Source organism: Phyllostomus hastatus, unplaced genomic scaffold (assembly GCF_019186645.2).
Source record: "Phyllostomus hastatus isolate PE091 unplaced genomic scaffold, TTU_PhHast_1.1 phas_scaffold_93, whole genome shotgun sequence".
NCBI lineage: Eukaryota > Metazoa > Chordata > Mammalia > Chiroptera > Phyllostomidae > Phyllostomus > Phyllostomus hastatus.
In genome coordinates this window covers 44446155-44465821 of record NW_025334042.1, presented here as the reverse complement: position 1 = coordinate 44465821, position 19667 = coordinate 44446155, and the positions used below count along the sequence as shown (strand labels likewise).

General features: G+C 41.5%; 2 protein-coding genes across 2 annotated transcripts in view; both read right to left on the bottom strand.

Annotated features, from left to right (window-relative positions):
* GRIN2B (glutamate ionotropic receptor NMDA type subunit 2B) overlaps positions 1–5127 on the bottom strand; it is a 397603-nt gene extending 392476 nt beyond the window's left edge. Inside the window, exon 1 of the mRNA XM_045830156.1 lies at positions 5092–5127. The gene's annotated coding sequence lies outside the window, so the exon portion shown is untranslated. The remainder of the gene's footprint in view (positions 1–5091) is intronic.
* LOC123813089 lies at positions 5125–8175 on the bottom strand. The gene is made up of 4 exons (XM_045830132.1): positions 8064–8175; positions 7109–7298; positions 6527–6761; positions 5125–5526 (listed from the first exon to the last, which is right to left on the bottom strand). Exons 1-4 carry the CDS (start codon positions 8173–8175, stop codon positions 5443–5445), a joined length of 621 nt encoding a protein of 206 aa, XP_045686088.1. The 3' UTR covers positions 5125–5442.
* Positions 8176–19667: the final 11492 nt, after the last annotated feature.

Here is a 19667-nt window from a genome sequence, read left to right as displayed (position 1 = left end):
ATGATGATTGCCTTACACACCTGCCCACTAAATCTTGAGCTGCTGAAAAGTACAGCCCAGGGCTCATTCTTTGTCATGATACAGTCTTTGACAAATATGGGTTCTTAACAAATATTTGTTGAGTAACTGAGTGGGAAAAAATGGCATAAAATAGAGTTAAAAGAAGAGAGTGTGAGATAAAAGGGACAAGGAGATATTAATAAATAGATAAACCCAGAAGCAGGAAAACATAAAAAGAAAGTGATGAATCAGTTATGAGAAGGACCAGAATAAAAATGAATAGAGGATGAAAGAGAAAGAAGCAAAAGATGCACATAGGTGGAAGAGTGGTTGCAGAGAGGAGATGGGTGAACTTAAATATCTAGGTTCTCTTCTGATTTTTCTTTTTTTACTTTTAAGAATAAAGCATAAATGCTAGAAGTCCCCAAAGCACAATATATATGCGGAGCTGCCAATGTTAACGGTGATATAGAATTAGGTGCAGGATTGATACGGACCCATAATTTGCGGTCCATCAACTTTGGCATCACCTGGGAGACTGCCAGAAATGCAGAACCTCGGGTACCACATCAGACCTCCTGGATCAACGTGCAGTTTAACAAATCCCCAGGTGACCCCTATATACCATCAAATCTGAGAAGTGCTCACGCAGATATTTGAAATGCACAGAGCGCTCCCACATCTCAGAGGAGTCAGTGGTGTGGTAGCCAGAGCACTGGCACTAAAGCAGCTTACACAACTTTAAGCAAAAAACTCAGTGTCCCTGGATTTCAGCTTCTTCATCTATTAAATGAGGTCAGAGTAGATGCCTTCTGAAGTGTCACAGAGCTCTGACATTCTTGATGTCATCTAGCATCATGACTTCAAACTGTTCCTATACCCGTGAGAACAAACAACAAATAGCATCATCTACTAATTAAATATTTCACTTCCTCTCTCCATTCATTCATTTAATATGTTTAACTATCTATTATGCGCCAGTCACTATGCTAAGTCCAAATGATTCCAAATGGAAAAAACATCCCTCCCTGCCTTTGAGGAGTTTACACGCTTCTTAAAGAAACAGGGCATGTAAACAAAATTAGGACAAAGTGTACTGATGACCACAAACAGTGCTGGTGATGTGCAGAAGGCAAAGCAATTATTTCGCTTGGGGCAGTCATGGAGGATTTCAACAAGCGATCAACATGTGCTCTATCTAGGTCCCTTCTCCGCCAATCTCAGCTGAAAGCACTAGAATGTGAAAAGACAAAAATAGGGTTGGTTGGAGAACAAGAAGAAACCAACCAAAGGTTCCTGAACACACCTCTCTGGGTTCACAGAACCCCAAGAACCCATCCACTCAGTGGATCTTGTGGAATAGCCACAGACCATTAACAGCCAAGGGGAAATCTCAGACACCTACCTCCCCAGAGTGATGCCTGCTCCCTCATCTGTCCTTCCATCCTCTGCATCCCTCCAAAAGACAGTATCAACTCAACCTCTCCTTGACTCTCCCCAGGGACATTTTTGTGGTTGCAAAGACGGGATGCACTTTAATAAATGCGAACAATTCATTAGACCAGTAACTCTTTTGATCTATATTTATTTACCGAGATCCGACTGTACAAGCAGTGCCAGAGACTGAAAATGCAGTTTACTGAAAGGGTGAAGTTTCTAGAATTCCTAAGGAGGGTATAGGAGGCAGTGAGGAAAAGGAGCTTATTCACTCCTGACCCCAACACGTTACAGGGGATGAGTTGTTTCGTCAGCCCCAGGCTTCACCGTGAAGGAGAGGTTATCACTCAGAACAATAGTTTTTCAACCTTTAGAACTGTGTTTCACCCTGGTTCCTTTCCCATCCCTGGCTTCTACAGGCTGAATTTTTATTTTTGCTATGGTTTCTTCAGAAATATTAACAACATTTTTGCTTTAACCTGCTAGTGATAGTGGACATGTCACCTTATTCTTGAGTATGAAAACAGGTGGAGAAACCCTACATCCTGAGTTCATCATATTCATGGAGAAGATGGGAGATGTTTTACAAGGTAGCAGTGCTGTGGCCAAGGGTTGGGTCTGTTCACTCCTTTCTCCCTGTCAAGAACCACTCATCCCACCAACAAATTTCAGTCTGTGTGTCCACCTCCCAGGTGCCCACTGTCCCCTCCACACAAGGTGTGGAGGTGTGTTAGACGTGAAGGTCAAGGAAGATTGTCAAGGTTCGGAGCCATCTTTCCGGAGGTCAGGCAGGAATACAAAATCAAGGCGCCTGCTGTTCCTCCCTTCACCAGAGGAAGTCACTCTTCTCGCTCAGCCTAAGAGAAAGGCACTGGGTGTGCAAAGTAGTGACTAGAGAAATTTTTTTCTTCCTTCTCCTTTTCTGGCATTTTCTCTCCTTGGTTATCCTCTTTATCGACATCCACCCCTGTCATAAATTACATACAAACCGTGGCAAAGCAAGACTCTTTGCTTAGACAGGCTTCTGAGGGATGGCACCAATGGGGAGGAGAAATGAGCAATCCAAGGGCACACGCCCTGCTCCTCTCCTGGCGTGTTAACATCTATCTCTCAGATGCCACATCATTCTGTGTTCACGGATCCATCATGCTTTGCTACACCTGAAACACCAGAACCATGCTGTTCTGATTTCCTTGAAATCACCAATATCACATTCTTAACCGTGCTTTCCTGGGAAGTCTTTATTTCCCATTAATTTTTTCTTAATTGTACATCATGAAGGCTCCTGATTAAAATTAAATTTGCTCTTTCTCCCTCCCACCAGCAGCCACATCTCCTGCCCACGGAGCCCACACTGTAAGGGGAGGGGACAGAAAGACAGCAGACGAGCTAGAACCCAGCCAGCTCTTTGTGCTATGAGGGAAAATGGAGAGAACAATGGCCCTGAGACAGCCCAGAACACACGGAGCCCCAGGAGGTCCGCTCAACAGCACAGGAACGCCTTCCTCCTCCCCAGGGTCTCTAAAATGGCAGCGGGTGGGGAAAGGCCCAGACCACCTGTGGTGACTCCTCCTAGAATCCTAACAAGCTCTTTCCAGCTGGCATTCCATTCTTTTCTCTTTGTAGCTTTCCCATAACCTGGCCCTCCTCTTCCTCAGCACCCTCCTCTTTAACCTCTTGTTCTTTGCCTACTCTTGGGGCCAATTAATAGGGGCTAATGGGGGCCTGGAACCTGGGCTTAACCCCATTAGCAACCAAGACAAATGTGGCAGAGACTCTGTCCAAAGGAGTTTTGTCACCAACAAACATGACGCAAGACCTACTCAGTGTAGGTCACCCTGGCAGGCACCGGGACTGCAGAGGAGGGTGTGTGCCCTTGGGTCCCCCACCCTGCCTTGCTCATCTGTAGCTATGAAATCACCACACATGGATCTGCACCTCGCACCCATGTCTCTGTTCTATTTTGAAGTAATTTTAGGAGTTCCTCCTCCCACTTGAAGGAATAGAAGCAGATGGGGAACCAACTCAGGTGCCTCTAAGGTGAGCACACATCAGATAACCTCAGCTATTTGTGGACATGAGGAGAAGATGGTTCAAAGTGGGAGCTCACCCTCTCACTCTGATGACACCATGGTTACAGACTGGTGGCTAAGCAATAAACATTCAAAAGAATAAAACCTGGGGGAGGGGAGTTAGGAGGGTAGATCGATATATCCATCCTTTTTGGACAATGAGGAACTATCTTCTTCTGTGATACTGAGAGATGAGGACCTTTCGCTACTTCTCCTACATCCCTTCAGTAGTTCAGATTATTTCAAAGTATTAGTGTAAAAAAAAAAAACGCCAGGAAAAAAAAAGATTTGGGAGGAGAATACTTTAACAAAGAGTATTGTTACTTATGTTTCTGCTACATTATTGTGAAGATCCTTATCTCAATCTGATTGCTGCATTTGAGTGCCTTCAGAGTTGGAGATATATGGCCCATGGACCAAGGACAGGAGCAGCCAGCTCACCATCATGGCCCTCCAGCACATGGCTATTCCGATTTCCTCGGGAGTTGTCTTGGATTACATGAGTGACTAGCTGAAGAGTCAGTCATTAGCTAAGTCTTTTCCATTTCTCCTGCTATTTCGCTTTTCTAGTACATGAAAATACTGCCAAACTACATTTCACATCTTTTAAAAAATGATGAGAGGGGAAAAAATTAAAGTATTAATTCTATCCCGAGAGTACAAGACTAACCCATGCAAATGGCACATCTCTTTGTTTAACACAAAGGCTCACGTGTCGAATTCTGCACCCCTTCCACATGCACAGCATTTTAGAACTCTGCAAGATAGCCATTTTGCAAGAGTGGGGAAGTAACAGTTTGCTTGGAGGATGTGTGGGTATAAATAGATGTGTAGACAGAAGGAGAAATCTACAGCTCAAAAATAATAGCACACACAAAAAATACAAAGTAGAGGCAGAATATTGACAGAATTCCGTCTTTCCAAGCTCCAGATTTAAGTCCTCTTAACCTGCAGAATCCGTCAATTCCAGGTGTTCCCAGACCAGCCGGATTCCCCACCTAGACCTGTCCCTCTGCAGTAGGCCTCCCGGGATCTCTGGGCCCAGTGGCAACCCCTCAGACAGCAAGTGGACTTCAGGGCAATAGCCACAGTCATCTCAGTCATTACCTTCATTTTTTAAAGGGCACGGAAAGGATGCCTAGGCAGGTAGAGACAGGAGACAGGGAGAGGCATGGAAGTGGCAAGGGGAAAGCCAACCTGGGGAATGAAAAGATTTCTAGATTCCCATAAAAAAAAATCAGAGCTTTAGCACTGGATGAATAATATGATATTTAACTCGAAAATCACACAGGTTTCCCCGTCATGTCTACATATAAAAAAGCCTTATGCCATCCAATATACTCTGTTCCCACAGACATCCACCCCCCACTGCCTCCTCAAACCCCAAAACCTGTTTGATGAGGAAGGAAAAGAAATAACATGGGAGATTTCCCCCTTTGTAATAAGCCTCTTTCCCCAAACAGCATTATTTGAATATCGTGTTACCTTTTCCTCCCCAAAATCCACTTGAGGGACTTGAAGAGAAATAAACAAGGAATCCCTTACCCCAGGTGAGGAGCAAACACAATAGAACGTGCCTTACCTTGGTTTGTAGAAGCCAAACCTCTAGACGGTCGGGTTAAGGGAGTGAGCATGTTGGGAATGTCCAGTCTCCTCTTCTCGCTTGCATATCCACATAAGAAAGACGAAGGGTAAATAAAAGGAAGATAATTTAAAATCCAATTTAGCGTGAATTTTGTTTTAATCTTGTGTCTTGAAGAGATCACATTCAAAGGAAAAAGATTGAATTCAAAGGCAAGTCAGGGTATGGAGAGCAGCTCACAATGCAGAATCCAGAGTAATTATTCCGTTTGCATGTGAGGTTAGTGGCTGGGCTATTTTTTTTTTAATGATTCCTCTGGCAATTATGTTTTTTTTTTTTATTTTTGGAGCTTTAGTAGAGGAGGCTCTGTGTGGAGATGCTGGGGGCCGGCTCTGTCCCTCCGTGGAGCATGGTCATTCCCAAAGCGTCCCCTTCCTAAGGGGGAAAAAGAGGCGGTCAGGGTTTCATTCGAGTGTCCCCCGGAGGGTGAGAAAAATGCTTTCTGAAAAAGATATCAATTCGTTTTAAGGAAAAGGGGGTTGGAAACCCCGCATTTCCCACAGAGTGCACACGAGAGGAATTGAAAACAGCTGGCACCGGTCTATAAATAATTCAGAAAAGGTCTGGCTATACCATTCCTGGGACAGGCATGGATGAGAGGTGGGAAAGCCAACCTGAATGGAAGCGGAGAGAGGGCGGGAGGGAGGAAGCGAAGGAGGGAAGTGGGAAGGAAGGAAGCAGGGAGAGAGAAGCGGCACCACATAGCAACACACACTCACATACACGCGCAGAAACACCATCCCCACTTAACTCGCCAGCAAGTGCGGCCCCCAGCCCCATCTGCATTGCTGCTGACATGTCTGTCTCGCTCTCCCCATCGCCTGCAGCAGCAGCGTCCTCCCACCCCGGGCTTGTGCTGAATGGGTTCTGATTGTGCACGGGGTGCACACTGGGCATTTCTTGGAAGGGGCACACTGACACGCGCGCACACACGCCCCCGCCGCGCACGCGCCCCCGCGCGCGCACTCACAATCACCCCCCGCGCACACTCACCCCCGCGCACACTCACGCCGCCGCGCTGATGTGCGGCACACGGGGCTTCACCTGCAACGTGTCGATTGGACGGATGGTCGCGGCGCGTGGCTCCGGCCCCGGCCACCGATGTCCAGCCTCTTTCCTCAGGGAAGGGTTTAACGCCCCCCACCTCGACACACACAAAAAAGACCAGAGAGAGCCCTACCCTTTCACCCTAAAAAGACATCTTTTTTAAAAAAAAAAAATCACGTCCAAATTAGCAAGTGCCAGGTTCTGCTGAATTCAAGAGCTTTACCTTAAATACCAGGTTGTTTGGTGGTGCCGTTGCTTCGACCCTTTCTCTTCCCGACACCTCAAACCCCAAAATTCACACGAGACTCCAAAGCGAATACTTACGTACCGGCTGTGAGCGCTCAGCTATTGCAGAGTCTCCGGAGAGGGGTGGCCAGTGGCCGGGGATTGAGGGTTTTCCTTGCCTAATAAGCAGGATTAAAAATCCGTCTCCAGGGTTTTGAAGTTCACGACTCTTCTTTGAAAAGCACAAGAAAATGCATTCGAATGCCAGCACTTCTGGATTGTGGTGATCAAAAATCACCCAGACGAGCACTTTCGATAGAGCAAAGCCCCGAGATTTCCTAGAGGTGAAGAAAGCGAAGGAAGTGGTTTTTGAAAGGGGGTGGGGGAACCTTCCTTTCTCAAAAAAAAGGGGGGGGGAGGGGGAAAGAGGCAGGAGCCGAGATCCCAGTTGGTGATGATCGGAGCCGGGGGAGGGGAAGCGGGCGGGGGCAGGCTCTGCAAGTAAAGCTCACGGCAGCAGGAGAGGAAAAGGAGGGAAGGAGGAGGGGAAAGTAAGAAAAATGGGTATTAATCACCAGGGGTGGGGTGGGGGCAGGGCAGAGGGCGAGATCACAGGTTGCCTGATCTGGATTTGGGTCTCGCACTTAAAAACATGCCACACACACACACACACTCCCCTACCTACCTCTCACACACTGGCTCTGGTGGGAAGAGAAACCCACGAAACCATGGAAGATGTTTCTGCTCCCAGGGTGTGTGTGTGCGCGCGCTTGTCCTCGCTCTCCACACCCCCCACCCCACCCCACCCCCAAACCCCTTCACCCCCTCACTCTTATTGCTGAGACTCTGGCAGAGGCAGCTTCCCACGTCATGTGCTGGGGGAAATGGGGTAGGAATGGGGGTAAGGCTTAACTCGAGGCCGTGGCGCCTCCTGCTGGCCGTAGCGGCCAACAGCAATGAGGAAGGGCTGCTAAGGGGCTGGGGTTCAGAGCCAGTGCCCTCCGTGCGGGCCTCTGGGCTTCAGAGAGCATCTCAAAGACAGAGATGCAGTTTAAAATGTTAAAACTCTTGCTTTATGTTGCATAAATCAGCCTATACTCCGTACGTGCATCCAGTACACTAAGTACAGTTTTCAGGCCAGGTTCTTGCCTTCAAGGAGCTTAAGATCTATTTTGAGCACATAAGGTTGAAGCATAAAACAATGGGAAACAAAGCAAGGTAGATGTAATTAAGGGCTACATTGTATAGTGCAGATCACGTGTGTCCTTTGCTGACTGCTAGTGAAAGTTGGAGGATTTCGGTATTCTTTATTGGATTCTGTTATTTAAAAACCATAAGGAAAGATGAGACCGGTGAACAATCCATAAATGAAACTAGATTTCATGACATTTACAGCCCCACCCTCTTGTAAAGGGAAATATCCATTCATTCATCTCCCTCTTAAGCTGTTTATTATTCTAATAGCACACACCACTACCTGTAGTACTGTTTATTTTCAATATTAATATCATTGTGGATGCATCATTCTCATTTGATACATTGTCTCTTCAAAGATCCAAAATATCACAGTGGTGGAACATTTTCAAATGTTACATCATGAGCTTCTCATCAACCTTCCTGAGAAGCAGTCGTAAACATACAGGTAACAATCCTGGGTGGAGTCATTACCCCCAGCAGCTTGACGTTTTGGTCTTTGTGGGACATGTCAGATGTGTGTAGCAGTCCTGTAGACCAGACGCAGTCACAGCGCATCGAAACTATTTCATGTTTTCTAGGTTTCATTAGTCTGAATCTTTGTATCAAAATCTTTAAGGCACACACAAATACATTATTGTTACATAAACACACGAATACAGTGCTCATGTGCAAACTGTTCGGTCTCAGTAATGGTATTGCTGTTTTTCTACCATCGGGTGAGGCTGATCTTCCACCTCTTTGGAGAACTGCAGCGCCACCCCAGAGCTGCTGTGCCCCCTGGTACACAACAGCCGACACCAGCCCCTGTATATGCAGATTTCCAGTTGTCAAAACATGAATTCCAGGAGGAGTAAAGGGTGCAGAGAGCAAGGGCCCCATGTTTCCTGAAACATTTTTTCTTGAGTCTTCCAAGACTGCCCATTACCTTCGGAATAAAATCCAAGTTCATTTCAAGAGATGGCCTTTAATCCATTTTTTTAACCTCATTGCTCACATTCCCCTTCCTATCCCAATTCCCTTCACCAAAACTGCACCCTTCTTTTCTGTTTTCTTTTCTTTTCTTCCCTTTCTGGACCCAGCAGTTCCATTCCAGCCCATTCACTTTTGCAAGTGTAGAGGAAAGAATGAACTCTAGATCCCTCTCCCTAATAAGTCCACACTCTCCTTTAGTTCCCAGCTCAAGTCCCACTTCCTCTAAGGTATTTTTAGTCAACCAAGACTGAACTGATTTCTCTGACAATTTAAAGAATTTTTAAATGAGATGGCACCTCACTGCCATCACCCTGACTCCCACCCCCTGCATCTGGGAATGTGTAGAAGAATTTGCATGGTCAGCTATCAAATGATTGGGTGATGCTACTGGCATGCATGGTCCAGACACCAGAGACACTGCACATACATACCTGCATTATAAAGAACTGGCCCCAAGAAAAACAATGCTTCCATAAACTGTTCATGCTGAACCATATGAAACTACTGGTATTCAATCATGTGAAATTGCCAATCATAATTGCCATCATTGGCCTGTAATAAAATGGCAATTTCATAAAATTAAACCCAAAATTGTATTCTTATGTATGTAATGTATATAGATAGACCTGCTAGGTTGTCTGTTGGTTCTCAACCTCTGAAGTTCCCAGGGTGAAATTTTAAATTGGTCACCATACACAAAGGGCAAGTAGAGACCAAAGAAAGAAGGAAGGTCACTCCAAACTGGTAGGTGGCAGTGTTAATAAGCAAGGAAACTTTCGTACAAGGCTTGTCTTGGGCAGTTGCAACACAAATGCACTAGATCTCTGCTCCCACCCACAGGAATCTTAAGAGTTTATAGAGAGACCTTATCAGGGTTCAGTCACGTATATAGTCAGATGGTCTCAACAATACCTTACTTTCTCTGCTTCTAGTACAGAAACACTGGGCAGAATGTACATTCCAAGGACAAGGAAGGAGGTAAGGAGCCTCAAACCATCTAGGTCCAGCCCTCGGGGTCAACAGATGGTAATGTGTTTTCAATGACCTCCTCCAAAATGGGACATTTCTAGACATGCTATGGAGTCTCAATAAGTATTAAGACTTTTAAATGACTATTAGACACTACTTTCCCAAGCAGTCTTGCTGATTTTGGAAGAGCTAATGCTCAGGACCATGCAGCTTGTGAGTGGACGGTGATAGCTCTTCTCCGTGGTGTCCATTGCCAATCGCCCATTCCATGGGAGAAGACCTCTCTCCTTGTTTCTCAGTCTCCTGTAACTCAGTTGCACTTCTCATGAACAACCTTTGCCTCCAAGGGCCACAAACATTTCAACAAAACTGTTTTCAAGTAACACCCAGGTTCACAAAATTGGAAACACCATTTCTCAATATTGCCAATATGTATTTTCTAACTCCTAGTCAGTCAGCATAGAAAGCAATATTTGAACAAGATAGGGCATTGGATTATATTCCACAGCATTGTTTATTGAGGGAGGAACTCTTACCCAGGCTGCTGGTGACACTGGTAAAACTATTCTGCTCGCTCACTTGACGCAAAGATCTATGGCCCAATCAGCAGTTGCAAAGCCCATGTCTTGCTCAACAAAAAAAAAATTGTATTTTTTCACATCTTTCAGATGAAACACTGTTACCAAAGAATAGGGCCTAAAACTTACAATTTGGGGGCTCTCTCTAAAGAAAAGAGTAAAAAATTTTATGTGAAACTGAATATTTACTTAAAACTAGAAGTAAATCACAATTAAAAATTATTGATACTTATGCTACAAAATTTTTACTTAAATGATAAAAATTTTTGTTAGTTACTGCCTGACTCTTCTTAATACTTATTTTTGTATATTTTTTACTTCATATTCTTAGAACACCTCTTCACATTATGATTAATAATATAATTTTCTATGTAAATAATAGAAAGAATTCAGTCAGTTCTTTACATGATTACTCAAAATTGTTTTTCATTAATGATCACTTAGAAAAATGTCTTCACTTATTTGGTAGTATTGCAATTTTTATTTTTTTAAATTGTCAAATTAGAAAAAAACTTTATCAAATTTCTCTTATATATAAATAGTAAGGTTTTAAGGATCTCAAGTTTTCTACATAGTGACTAATCTTAAATATCACATAAATTGAGGACAGTCATTAACCAGTTAACAATGTATTATAAGTTTTACATTATCTTCATTAACGTCAGAAATTTGTCTCAAGCCAGAAATTTAAATCTTTTCCCAATGTGTTCATATGATTCACTCCTCTTCATTAACTGGACTACCAAACAATCCAGAAGCCTGTTCATTACTCCTATTCAAAATTTCTCTGTTCTTCTTAAAGAATTACAGTTTTCGTATAATTTGGGGCAAAAATGTTGCAACTTGTCCCTCAATGTCAGGCTGATTTCTATTGATTGTCAGTATTACTCTTTATCTTTTTTGTTTGTTTCATATTCCATTAACTAGTACCTAAATTTCTTCTTGGTTCTTTAACACATAAATGTAGATAATAAAAGAAGGGACTCTTCACATATGTTCCAAGCAACACTCTGTATTATCTCACTTGTTTTATGAAAATATACCAAAAGTTTTTTTTCCAAATTACACATAAAAAGGCACAATCAAACTTTCCCAACTCTTTGAATGTACTTTTTTATACCCCTGTGTTCAGGTTTCTCTTCCCAGCCTATAACAAACTTCAGAGCCTTAGTGTTGATGTGCTCATGTTACAAAGGTTGAGCAGCTTTCTGATGGGAAATATTCCAATTTGATTCTTTTGAGAAAATTCTAAATTGTCATGTATTCTCTTGGTGAGACAGATCTGAAAGGGGAAAAAAGAGGTGTTACAAAATACAAAATTGGTCAACAACTTCAGGTAAGCTGGAGGCAGCTTTTTCTCCAACTAGATAAGGGAATGTCCCACCGAGCACGTGTTCTGTGATACTTCTGTGTCACAGTGCTGGGTGAGTGGGCACAAGGGGCAGGTGGAGTTTATCGGGAGCTTTCCCCTCATTGGGTCAGCTGGCAATAACTTCACTGTACAGGAAACTGATGGGAAGACACACAAATATATCTTACTAAACCCAAATGAAATTATTCCCAACTCAACTGCCCCTTAGCTTCATCTCAAAAAGTGTTCACTGCCACTCCAAAAACACCCAGTGTGAGGGAAAATCAGATAAAAGGAGTTGGAGTGGAGAGAGACAGCAATTGTAAATGATGGCAATTAAAATAGGCTACGCTTGCAGGTTTTTCTAAAACATTGAGACACATTATTTGGGCCTCTCCCATCGCCTTAGAAAGTACTCTAAGTGAGGGGCTAGGAATCTGAAGCTGCATTAGCTTCAAAGTCACTCTGCCTCTGCTTGTTACCTCATGTAAAACAGGCTTCCTGGTTTCCAGAGAAAATATTTGAATGTTTTTATCTTTGAAACAATAATTTGTTAAAGGCTCAGTTGACAACATGCATATTAATGCCTTCTGCTGAATCCAATCCATCTTCTTTTGCTTGCAGTTCCTGGAGTGCACAGGAAACATAGGCAGAGCATTCAATTTTAATAACTTTCGTAAGCATACTAAGAGTCTACCATCATTACTCTTTTAAAAGAACCTTTATTTTGTTCTTATCATAATGATATTAATTATTCAATGCGGGCAGTCTTTTTTCAAAGTTAAACAACCTCCATTCCCTTGTCTGAAGACCTGCTCATCCTCCAACAATGAAAAAGCCATCATTAACCACTGCGTCCTATTGAGCCGTTTGTGTCCATTGTAACAGTATACACTTCTAGACATTTGCATTGTGTACTCAGAAAATCATTTCTTTAATACTTCCCCAAATGCACCATTTTCTTTTGAAAATTACACAATGAGGACAGAAGGAAGGAGAGAGAGACAAGAGGAATAAATAAGACTTTCAGAGAAAAGAGTTATTGAATCTAGAAAGTAGGTGATATAAGATGTGATGTGGTAGTAAGTGCTCTCTGTAACAGAGAAAGGGAAGAATTTGCATCACTAAACTCCTGCAAGAACACACCCTGAATGGAATTAACCCCTTAGCAAGCACAGATAGAGTAGGCACTGCCTTATTTTTCTTCCTTCTCCAACGTAGCAAAGATGCACAACACTGTATCTGACCCAGCTGGGTGTTTTTTTTTTTAAAGGAAATGCTTTAGATTCTTGATTTTTATCTATATGAATAGGTCTTCTTCCTCATCCCCCAACTCCAACACATCTAAACACTTTGAGAACAAAACTCTCTTTAGTGTTACCATTGTGATGTAGAAAAGATGCACTCTCCTGGTGTTTCACTATCAGCTTGTTGAAGATTCCTGAGAAATGTGCCCTAGTCTCTTTTACGACAGACAATGTGGATGAAGGACTGTCTCTACCTGAAAGCATTTTGAAACACCTTATTACTAGAGGCAGTTGGACAATGATTCAAATGATAAAACAAAATGGAGATCAATTTTGTACCCCTTCTCTTACTCCTTCCCGTGTCTCACATCACTTCTCAGAGACTTGTTAAGACTTGTCTTCGTGAGCCGTGTATCAGTGCCCCCAGTGTTATTCTCCCACTTTTGTATCTGCCTTCCTCCCTGTGGCCTTTGCTCCTAGAACAGTCACTGTCATCCCCAGAGAGATGCCACCTTTTTTCCTTACTCCCTTCAAAGTCGTTTTATCTTCCAGAGTAGCTTTCATTGCCCATTTCACAGGGCCTCTCTGCTCTCTTGGCTAAGAGACCTTATGAGGCCCCCAGTTAAAGGGGTAAGAACAAAGCTGCTTAGATATTTCTTACCTAAGTTAAGGAAGGGTAATAGTGGGCAGAGAGACCTGGGCAGACTGTTGAGAGAACGTGGAGTCACACGGATGTGTCACAATCATGTGTGGAGACAGTGGTCCCCCAAAATAAATGTGGAACTGTGTGAGGTAAGCTGGATTTCACCAGGGTGCTTGTGTGTGCATGCACACACACACACAAACACACACGAGCTTTGAGGGAATTCTAAGATGCCCATCTGAGGCAAGGGGTGGTTATTCCTCACGTGTCCTAGATCCACCCAGTTGCCCTGAGGTCTGTACTGTGAACTCTCCCAGGGCAGGAGCCTGGTCCCTTTTGTTCTCTGCCACAATCCCAATGCCCAGAGCAGGGCCTGAAGGAATAAATGAATGAATAGCTTCTAAGAGGACCTAAAGAATGAGGTCAGTATTCAAAGGAGGATTTTCCCTGCCTCTATAAGAGCTGCATTAGGATGACCCTGCCTGAACTTCTCAACAGGATCCCCACTAATGGGATTTGGTTCAAACTCTCCCTTGACTTGCTATTGCCTTCACAGTCCGGCCCCACCGTCCCTCTCCTCTGTTTCTCTTCACAGCCTGCACTCATTTTTTATGCTGTTCTCAAATTGAGATTTATTTTCTTTTTAAATTTAGATGTTGGTTTCACTAAAGTTATGTAAGCAAAGAGTTTGAAATAATCAAGTAGTTAACAGCAGTCCCCTGACATCCCACCACCACTGCTGCCCCTAAAGGCCACCACCTTCAGCTGTTTAAATTGAAAGTGCTGGCACGCACCCTCACAGCTCAAAATGACACACTAACATGGCTACTTTTTAATTTTTTAGTCCATTCATTATCTTTTGACATCCTGCTATGGCAGATGAGAGTTGGCCTTTCTTTTACACACACACAAAAACATCCCACTAGTGTACCACATGCGCACATTTCTACTCCCATATCCTCCAATATACATACATCATAACTATCTTTAAATCAGTATCCATAGTTTACAGTTGTCCCATGAATGTCCTGTATCAGGCATTTGGTTATTTTGTCTCTATAGTCTCTTTTAATATAGAATGTATATATACACATATCTTCGTCTTATTTTGTCTTTCATGACACTGACATTTTTGAAGAGTCTGAGCCAAGTATAGCATATTTTTCCGATCTCCTTCCTCATGACTGGATTAAGTATAAATATTTCTGGCAAAGTGATCTTGTGAACTTCTCCAATAAATTATGTCAGGAGGCACATAATGCCAGTTTGTTGCATTATTAATGCTGCCAAATTTGATCATTGAATTGGAGGTAATCTATCAGATCTTGCAACTGTAAAGTTGTATTTTCTAATTACTAAGAAATCTGTTGGGTGATAATTTGATACTATGTGACCATGTTCCTGTTTTCAAATAACTTAAGGAAAAAGAGTATTTTTTAAAAATCTTAAACTTCAAATAGAATGCTTGTTGTTCATAGTGGAATGAGTGCAGTAATTATGGACAGAAATTAAAAATTATATATATTTTGTATACTCTATATATGCTCTCTATGTTATATGTAAATTAATAATTATATATTTATATATGTATATATATAATCTACATATATGAGTATATACTTTATCCACTAGAAGGGCCTAACAACAATGACCTCCCAGTAACAACGAGCACACCTAGTATGCAGATCCTGGTTTCTAAATATCATTCTCCACTAGAAGGAACCAAGGATCCTTGGAGAAACAGCTCATTCCAGGGCTGAGTCAGGGAAAATGCAAGGTGAGCCCAGAACACCTTGCTTGGCCCAGAGCCAAGGAAGTGCACTGATGGGAACATATCAAAAGGACATAGGATCCAGCCTAACAGGTCTCCCACTGGCCAAATTTGGGACTAGTTTAGCATAAAAAAGAGTAATAGCCAGTATTGCTTAAGACACATTGAATGAAAAAGAACTCCATTGGTCTACAGGGAAGAAAATGGGGTGGTTGGAAGGAAGAGAAGCTCTTCTTTACAAATGCTCTAGTTAATAAATGTTGAAGAAATGATAAAATTAAAAGATTACCATTTTATAATTGCCAGTGTTATAACTGACCAACAGTGAATACTAATAAATGCTTTTTTAATAATGATCTTTGGCAAACCACAACTATGCAATGCAATCATTCTTCATCTGTAAAAATTATTATTATGCCTTTTTTAGAACTTCAAAATATATATTCTCTCACATCTTCCAAATATCTCTTCCCCTTCATCCATGTTTACTTCTACATTTCATAAATCCTTCCAAACTTCCTTCTTTTCAGAAATTTTATCTACTGGTTGATTGCTATGAATAATGATTTCAATATAATTTAGTGACATTGTAGAGAAAAATCCTTTAGCATCCATTCAGAAGCAATTTCTGAATTTCCTCTTAGAACAAAAGCATTTCACAAATTTTTTAACTAAATGCACTCCTCTATTAATTATTTGACTCTAAATTTAAAATATTAACTTGTAAAACATTAACCAAACACTATGTGTGAAAAGAGTGTTAAGTATTATTGGTAAAACCAAAATAAGTAAAAGACATCCCTGCCTTCCAGAAGTTGATAATCTAAAGAAAGAAAAACAATATGGAAGCAAAGAAACAATAAACTATGACTATTTAACCTCCATAATAGAGATTATTATAGAAATCTTAGAAATAAGATGCTAAGACCCCATAAGTAAGACCAATTCATTCCAACCAAAGTGTAGATAGTCACTTTATTGGCTCTAATTCTTTATCTCTTCATATATACATACCCTTTGCCATTAACTCTGCTGTGCCCTCCCATAATGGGAGGGCATATCATTCCCTACACCTTGACTTTGGGTTTGGCAGTATGGCTCGCTTTAACCAGTAGAATGAGACAGAACCAGTGGAGTGCCAGTTCCACAGGTAGGTCTCAAGAAGCCTGCATATTTTCTACTTGAGCTCTCAAACCTCTGTCATTGCCAGAAAAAGGCCACGCCTAGGCTAACATGCTGTCCTACGAGTAAAAAGAGACATGCAGAGCAAAATGGAGTCACCCCAACGGAACCCTATTGTTGAGCAGCAGTGATAGCTGCTTCCTCAACTATATGGCCTCTCATAAAATACTGGTAATTACACATTTGGGTCTTGAAGCTCAAAGTCAATGCACTTATTTGAAATGTATTTGGATAAACATAGGTACACTTACATATCCTAACAACCTGAATTCAATTTGTAGATCTGTGAGAATAAATGCTCAATGTTTTAAGCCACTGAATTTGATGGTGCAGTACTTTTATTGGCAAGAGCTAAATGGTATACAGAGGGATGAAGGAAATGTTGTACCTCAGAGGATGTGGTGCTACTTCTGAATTTAGTAGTAGACATTTTTATTGAGGTATAATTGACATATAAAATTATATTACTTTCAGGTGTACAATATAATGATTCAATATTTGTATATATTGTGAAATGATCACCATAATAAGTGTAGTTAACATCTATCACCACACATAGTTACAATATTTTTCTTATGATGAGAACTGTTAAGATCTACTCTCTTAGCAACTTTCAAATATACAACCAGTATTATTAACTATAGTCACCATGGAGTTTGACCATTCTAAGCTGAAGGAAGAGCATAGGCAGAATCTCAGGCAGTCAAGTAATAGCAAGTGATGATATACACAGTCCAAGGAGGAATATAATATAAGTACTGAAGGAGGTTCTGGAGGCTATTAATTTCCATACTAAGGATTCTGTGTTTTATGTGACACTGTATGGTTCTAGAAGAGAGGAGGAATTGATCTGGCCTTTACTTTTGGAAAATAATGCTGGCAACAATTTGAGCCAAATGCAATGGAGAAAAAGGAATCAAATTAAGAATGGTTAATTCCTGACTATGTCTGAGAGTGCTTTACCTTAATTACCTCAAATAAATCATTCATCAATTCTATGAAGTAAATATTGGTATCCCCTTATATAAATGAAGAAAAAAACATGGTGAGAATAAGTAACTTTCCCAAAATCCCACAGCTGGCAAGAGGCAGACCTGGGGTTCAAGGTCAGTCTGCATGACAAAAATACGTGCCATTTCTATTATGGTCATTCTGCCTCCCAAATACTGGATGCAGGCAGACAAATTAGAAAACTATTGTTAAACTCTAGGCAGTGCTAATGAATTCTGACAGTGACAGTGAGAACAGGAGAAGAAGGAATATATTTAACAAAGATTATACAGTTGTGCTTATTTATTTCTATTGCCAGGATACAGCAACTGGCTTAATATGTGTGGTGTCAGAGAATGATAAGAAGATTCTACATTTTTGAGAATGACTAACTGAATTGTTGCAAGCCCCCTAAGACAGGGACACAGGAAAAGCAGGTTTGGTAGTAAAAAAAAACCAATGACACTAATTTTTGTTATTATCTTGAGAAACTTTCCTGACTAGTAAAAATAATAGTAATAATAACTCATTGAGCATTGGTCTAAGGCACCATTCTTAATGCTTTGCATTGATTAATTCATTCAGCCACACAACAACCCTATGTGATAGGTGTTACTATTATCCAACATTATTGCTAAGGAAACCGAGGAACAGAGAAATTAAGGAACTTGCAACTGTGCTCGGATAGGAACATAGGCAATCTGGCTTCAGGGCTACACTCCTGACAACTATACTCTCAAATCAGTTAATAAAGGTTCTTTCAACATGCCAGGCCCCTGTCCCAATAACTGCATTAGTCACAATAGTCAAGCTTACAATGAAGAGGCCCCAAACCACAGAAACTTAGCACAACAAAATATGACTGCTTTCTCTTTCAAAATCCACTGCACATTCAAGTACCTCATTCAGACATAGTTCTCCAAGTGTTGACAAAACATTCTCTGTTGCTTCAACCTCAGGTCACATCCAGAGCAACCTGTGCTGCCACGACAGCAGCCTTAAAGGAAGAAGAGGGATAGCATTTTTTGAAGTGGCATTTAAATATTTTGTCCTAAGAAAATACATCTCATTCCTCCTCACAACCCATCAGTTTGAGCTAGTCCTATAGCCAAGTCCAACTTCATGGGAGCACAATCCTATCTAGAAGTGGGCCCAGAAATATTGTTGAGTGGCAGTGATGGCTGCTTCCTCAACTATATGGCCTCTCACATACCAGTAATTAAATATTTGGATCTTAAAGCTCAAAGTCACTAATTTGAAATGTACTGGGATAAGTATAGGTATACTTATATATACTAATCTCTCCTTTCCTTCTCAGGATCCAGGGTCTTCCTATTCTGTTCCTTGTCACCACTTCCATTGCTGTCCAGGGGCATTGAAAAGATCAAATTATATAATCCACATGATTTGCAAACCTCAAAGCACAACATGATCATTCTATTTGATGGGAAGATTTTCACCCTCAGTTATATGTTAGCTGTTCATTCAATAGTCATGGAGGGATTGAGCATAAAAAAAAAAAGAGAGAGAGAAAACTCATGAACATGCACAACAGTGTAGTGATTGCTGGGGTCACGGGGTAAACAGTGGATAAATGGTGATGGAAGGAGACTTGACTTGGGGTGGTGAACACACAAGACAATGTACAGATGATATGGAATTGTGCATCTAAAACTTATATAATTTTCTTAACAAATGTCACCCCAATAAATTCAATAAAAAAGGGAAAAAACAGCCATGAAGCACCTAGATGAAAGGCATTCTACGTGGCACTGTGGAAAATACAAAATTATTTAATACCTATCCCTATCCTCAAGGAGGTGTGGCTTAACCAAGAACACAGCTGTGTCCATGAAATGTTAACAATCAGAAGCAAATCAGCAGAAAATATGTGACAAGGAGCACTTCTGATAGCAGACACTATTCCAGAGATCACTGAAAAAAGTGTGGAAAGTTTTAAAATGGCTTTATGAGAGTATTTTAACAGTTAAAGACGTGGTAAACTCAAGTGTATAAAGCAGCCAGATTTAAGGATGGTGGGGGCTGTGTTAAACTTAAAAATATGTGCTCTATCAAATGGCTTTCCAATTCCAGAGGGAAACACAAACATTGTATGGCTCAAACTGAACACAACTTCTTGGTATTATCTAGACTGTGACCTCTGGTTTAGAGGGTTTCCCCCAGGTATATTTCCATGCTAGCTGATAGCAAAGTCTTACATTTTAAAAAAAATGTAAGTTTCAGACAGTGACAGTTTTTTTAAATATATTTTATTGATTATGCTATTACAGTTTTTCCCCCTTTCTCCTCCTCCCACTCCCCTGTTGCTAAACCTCCATGTGTT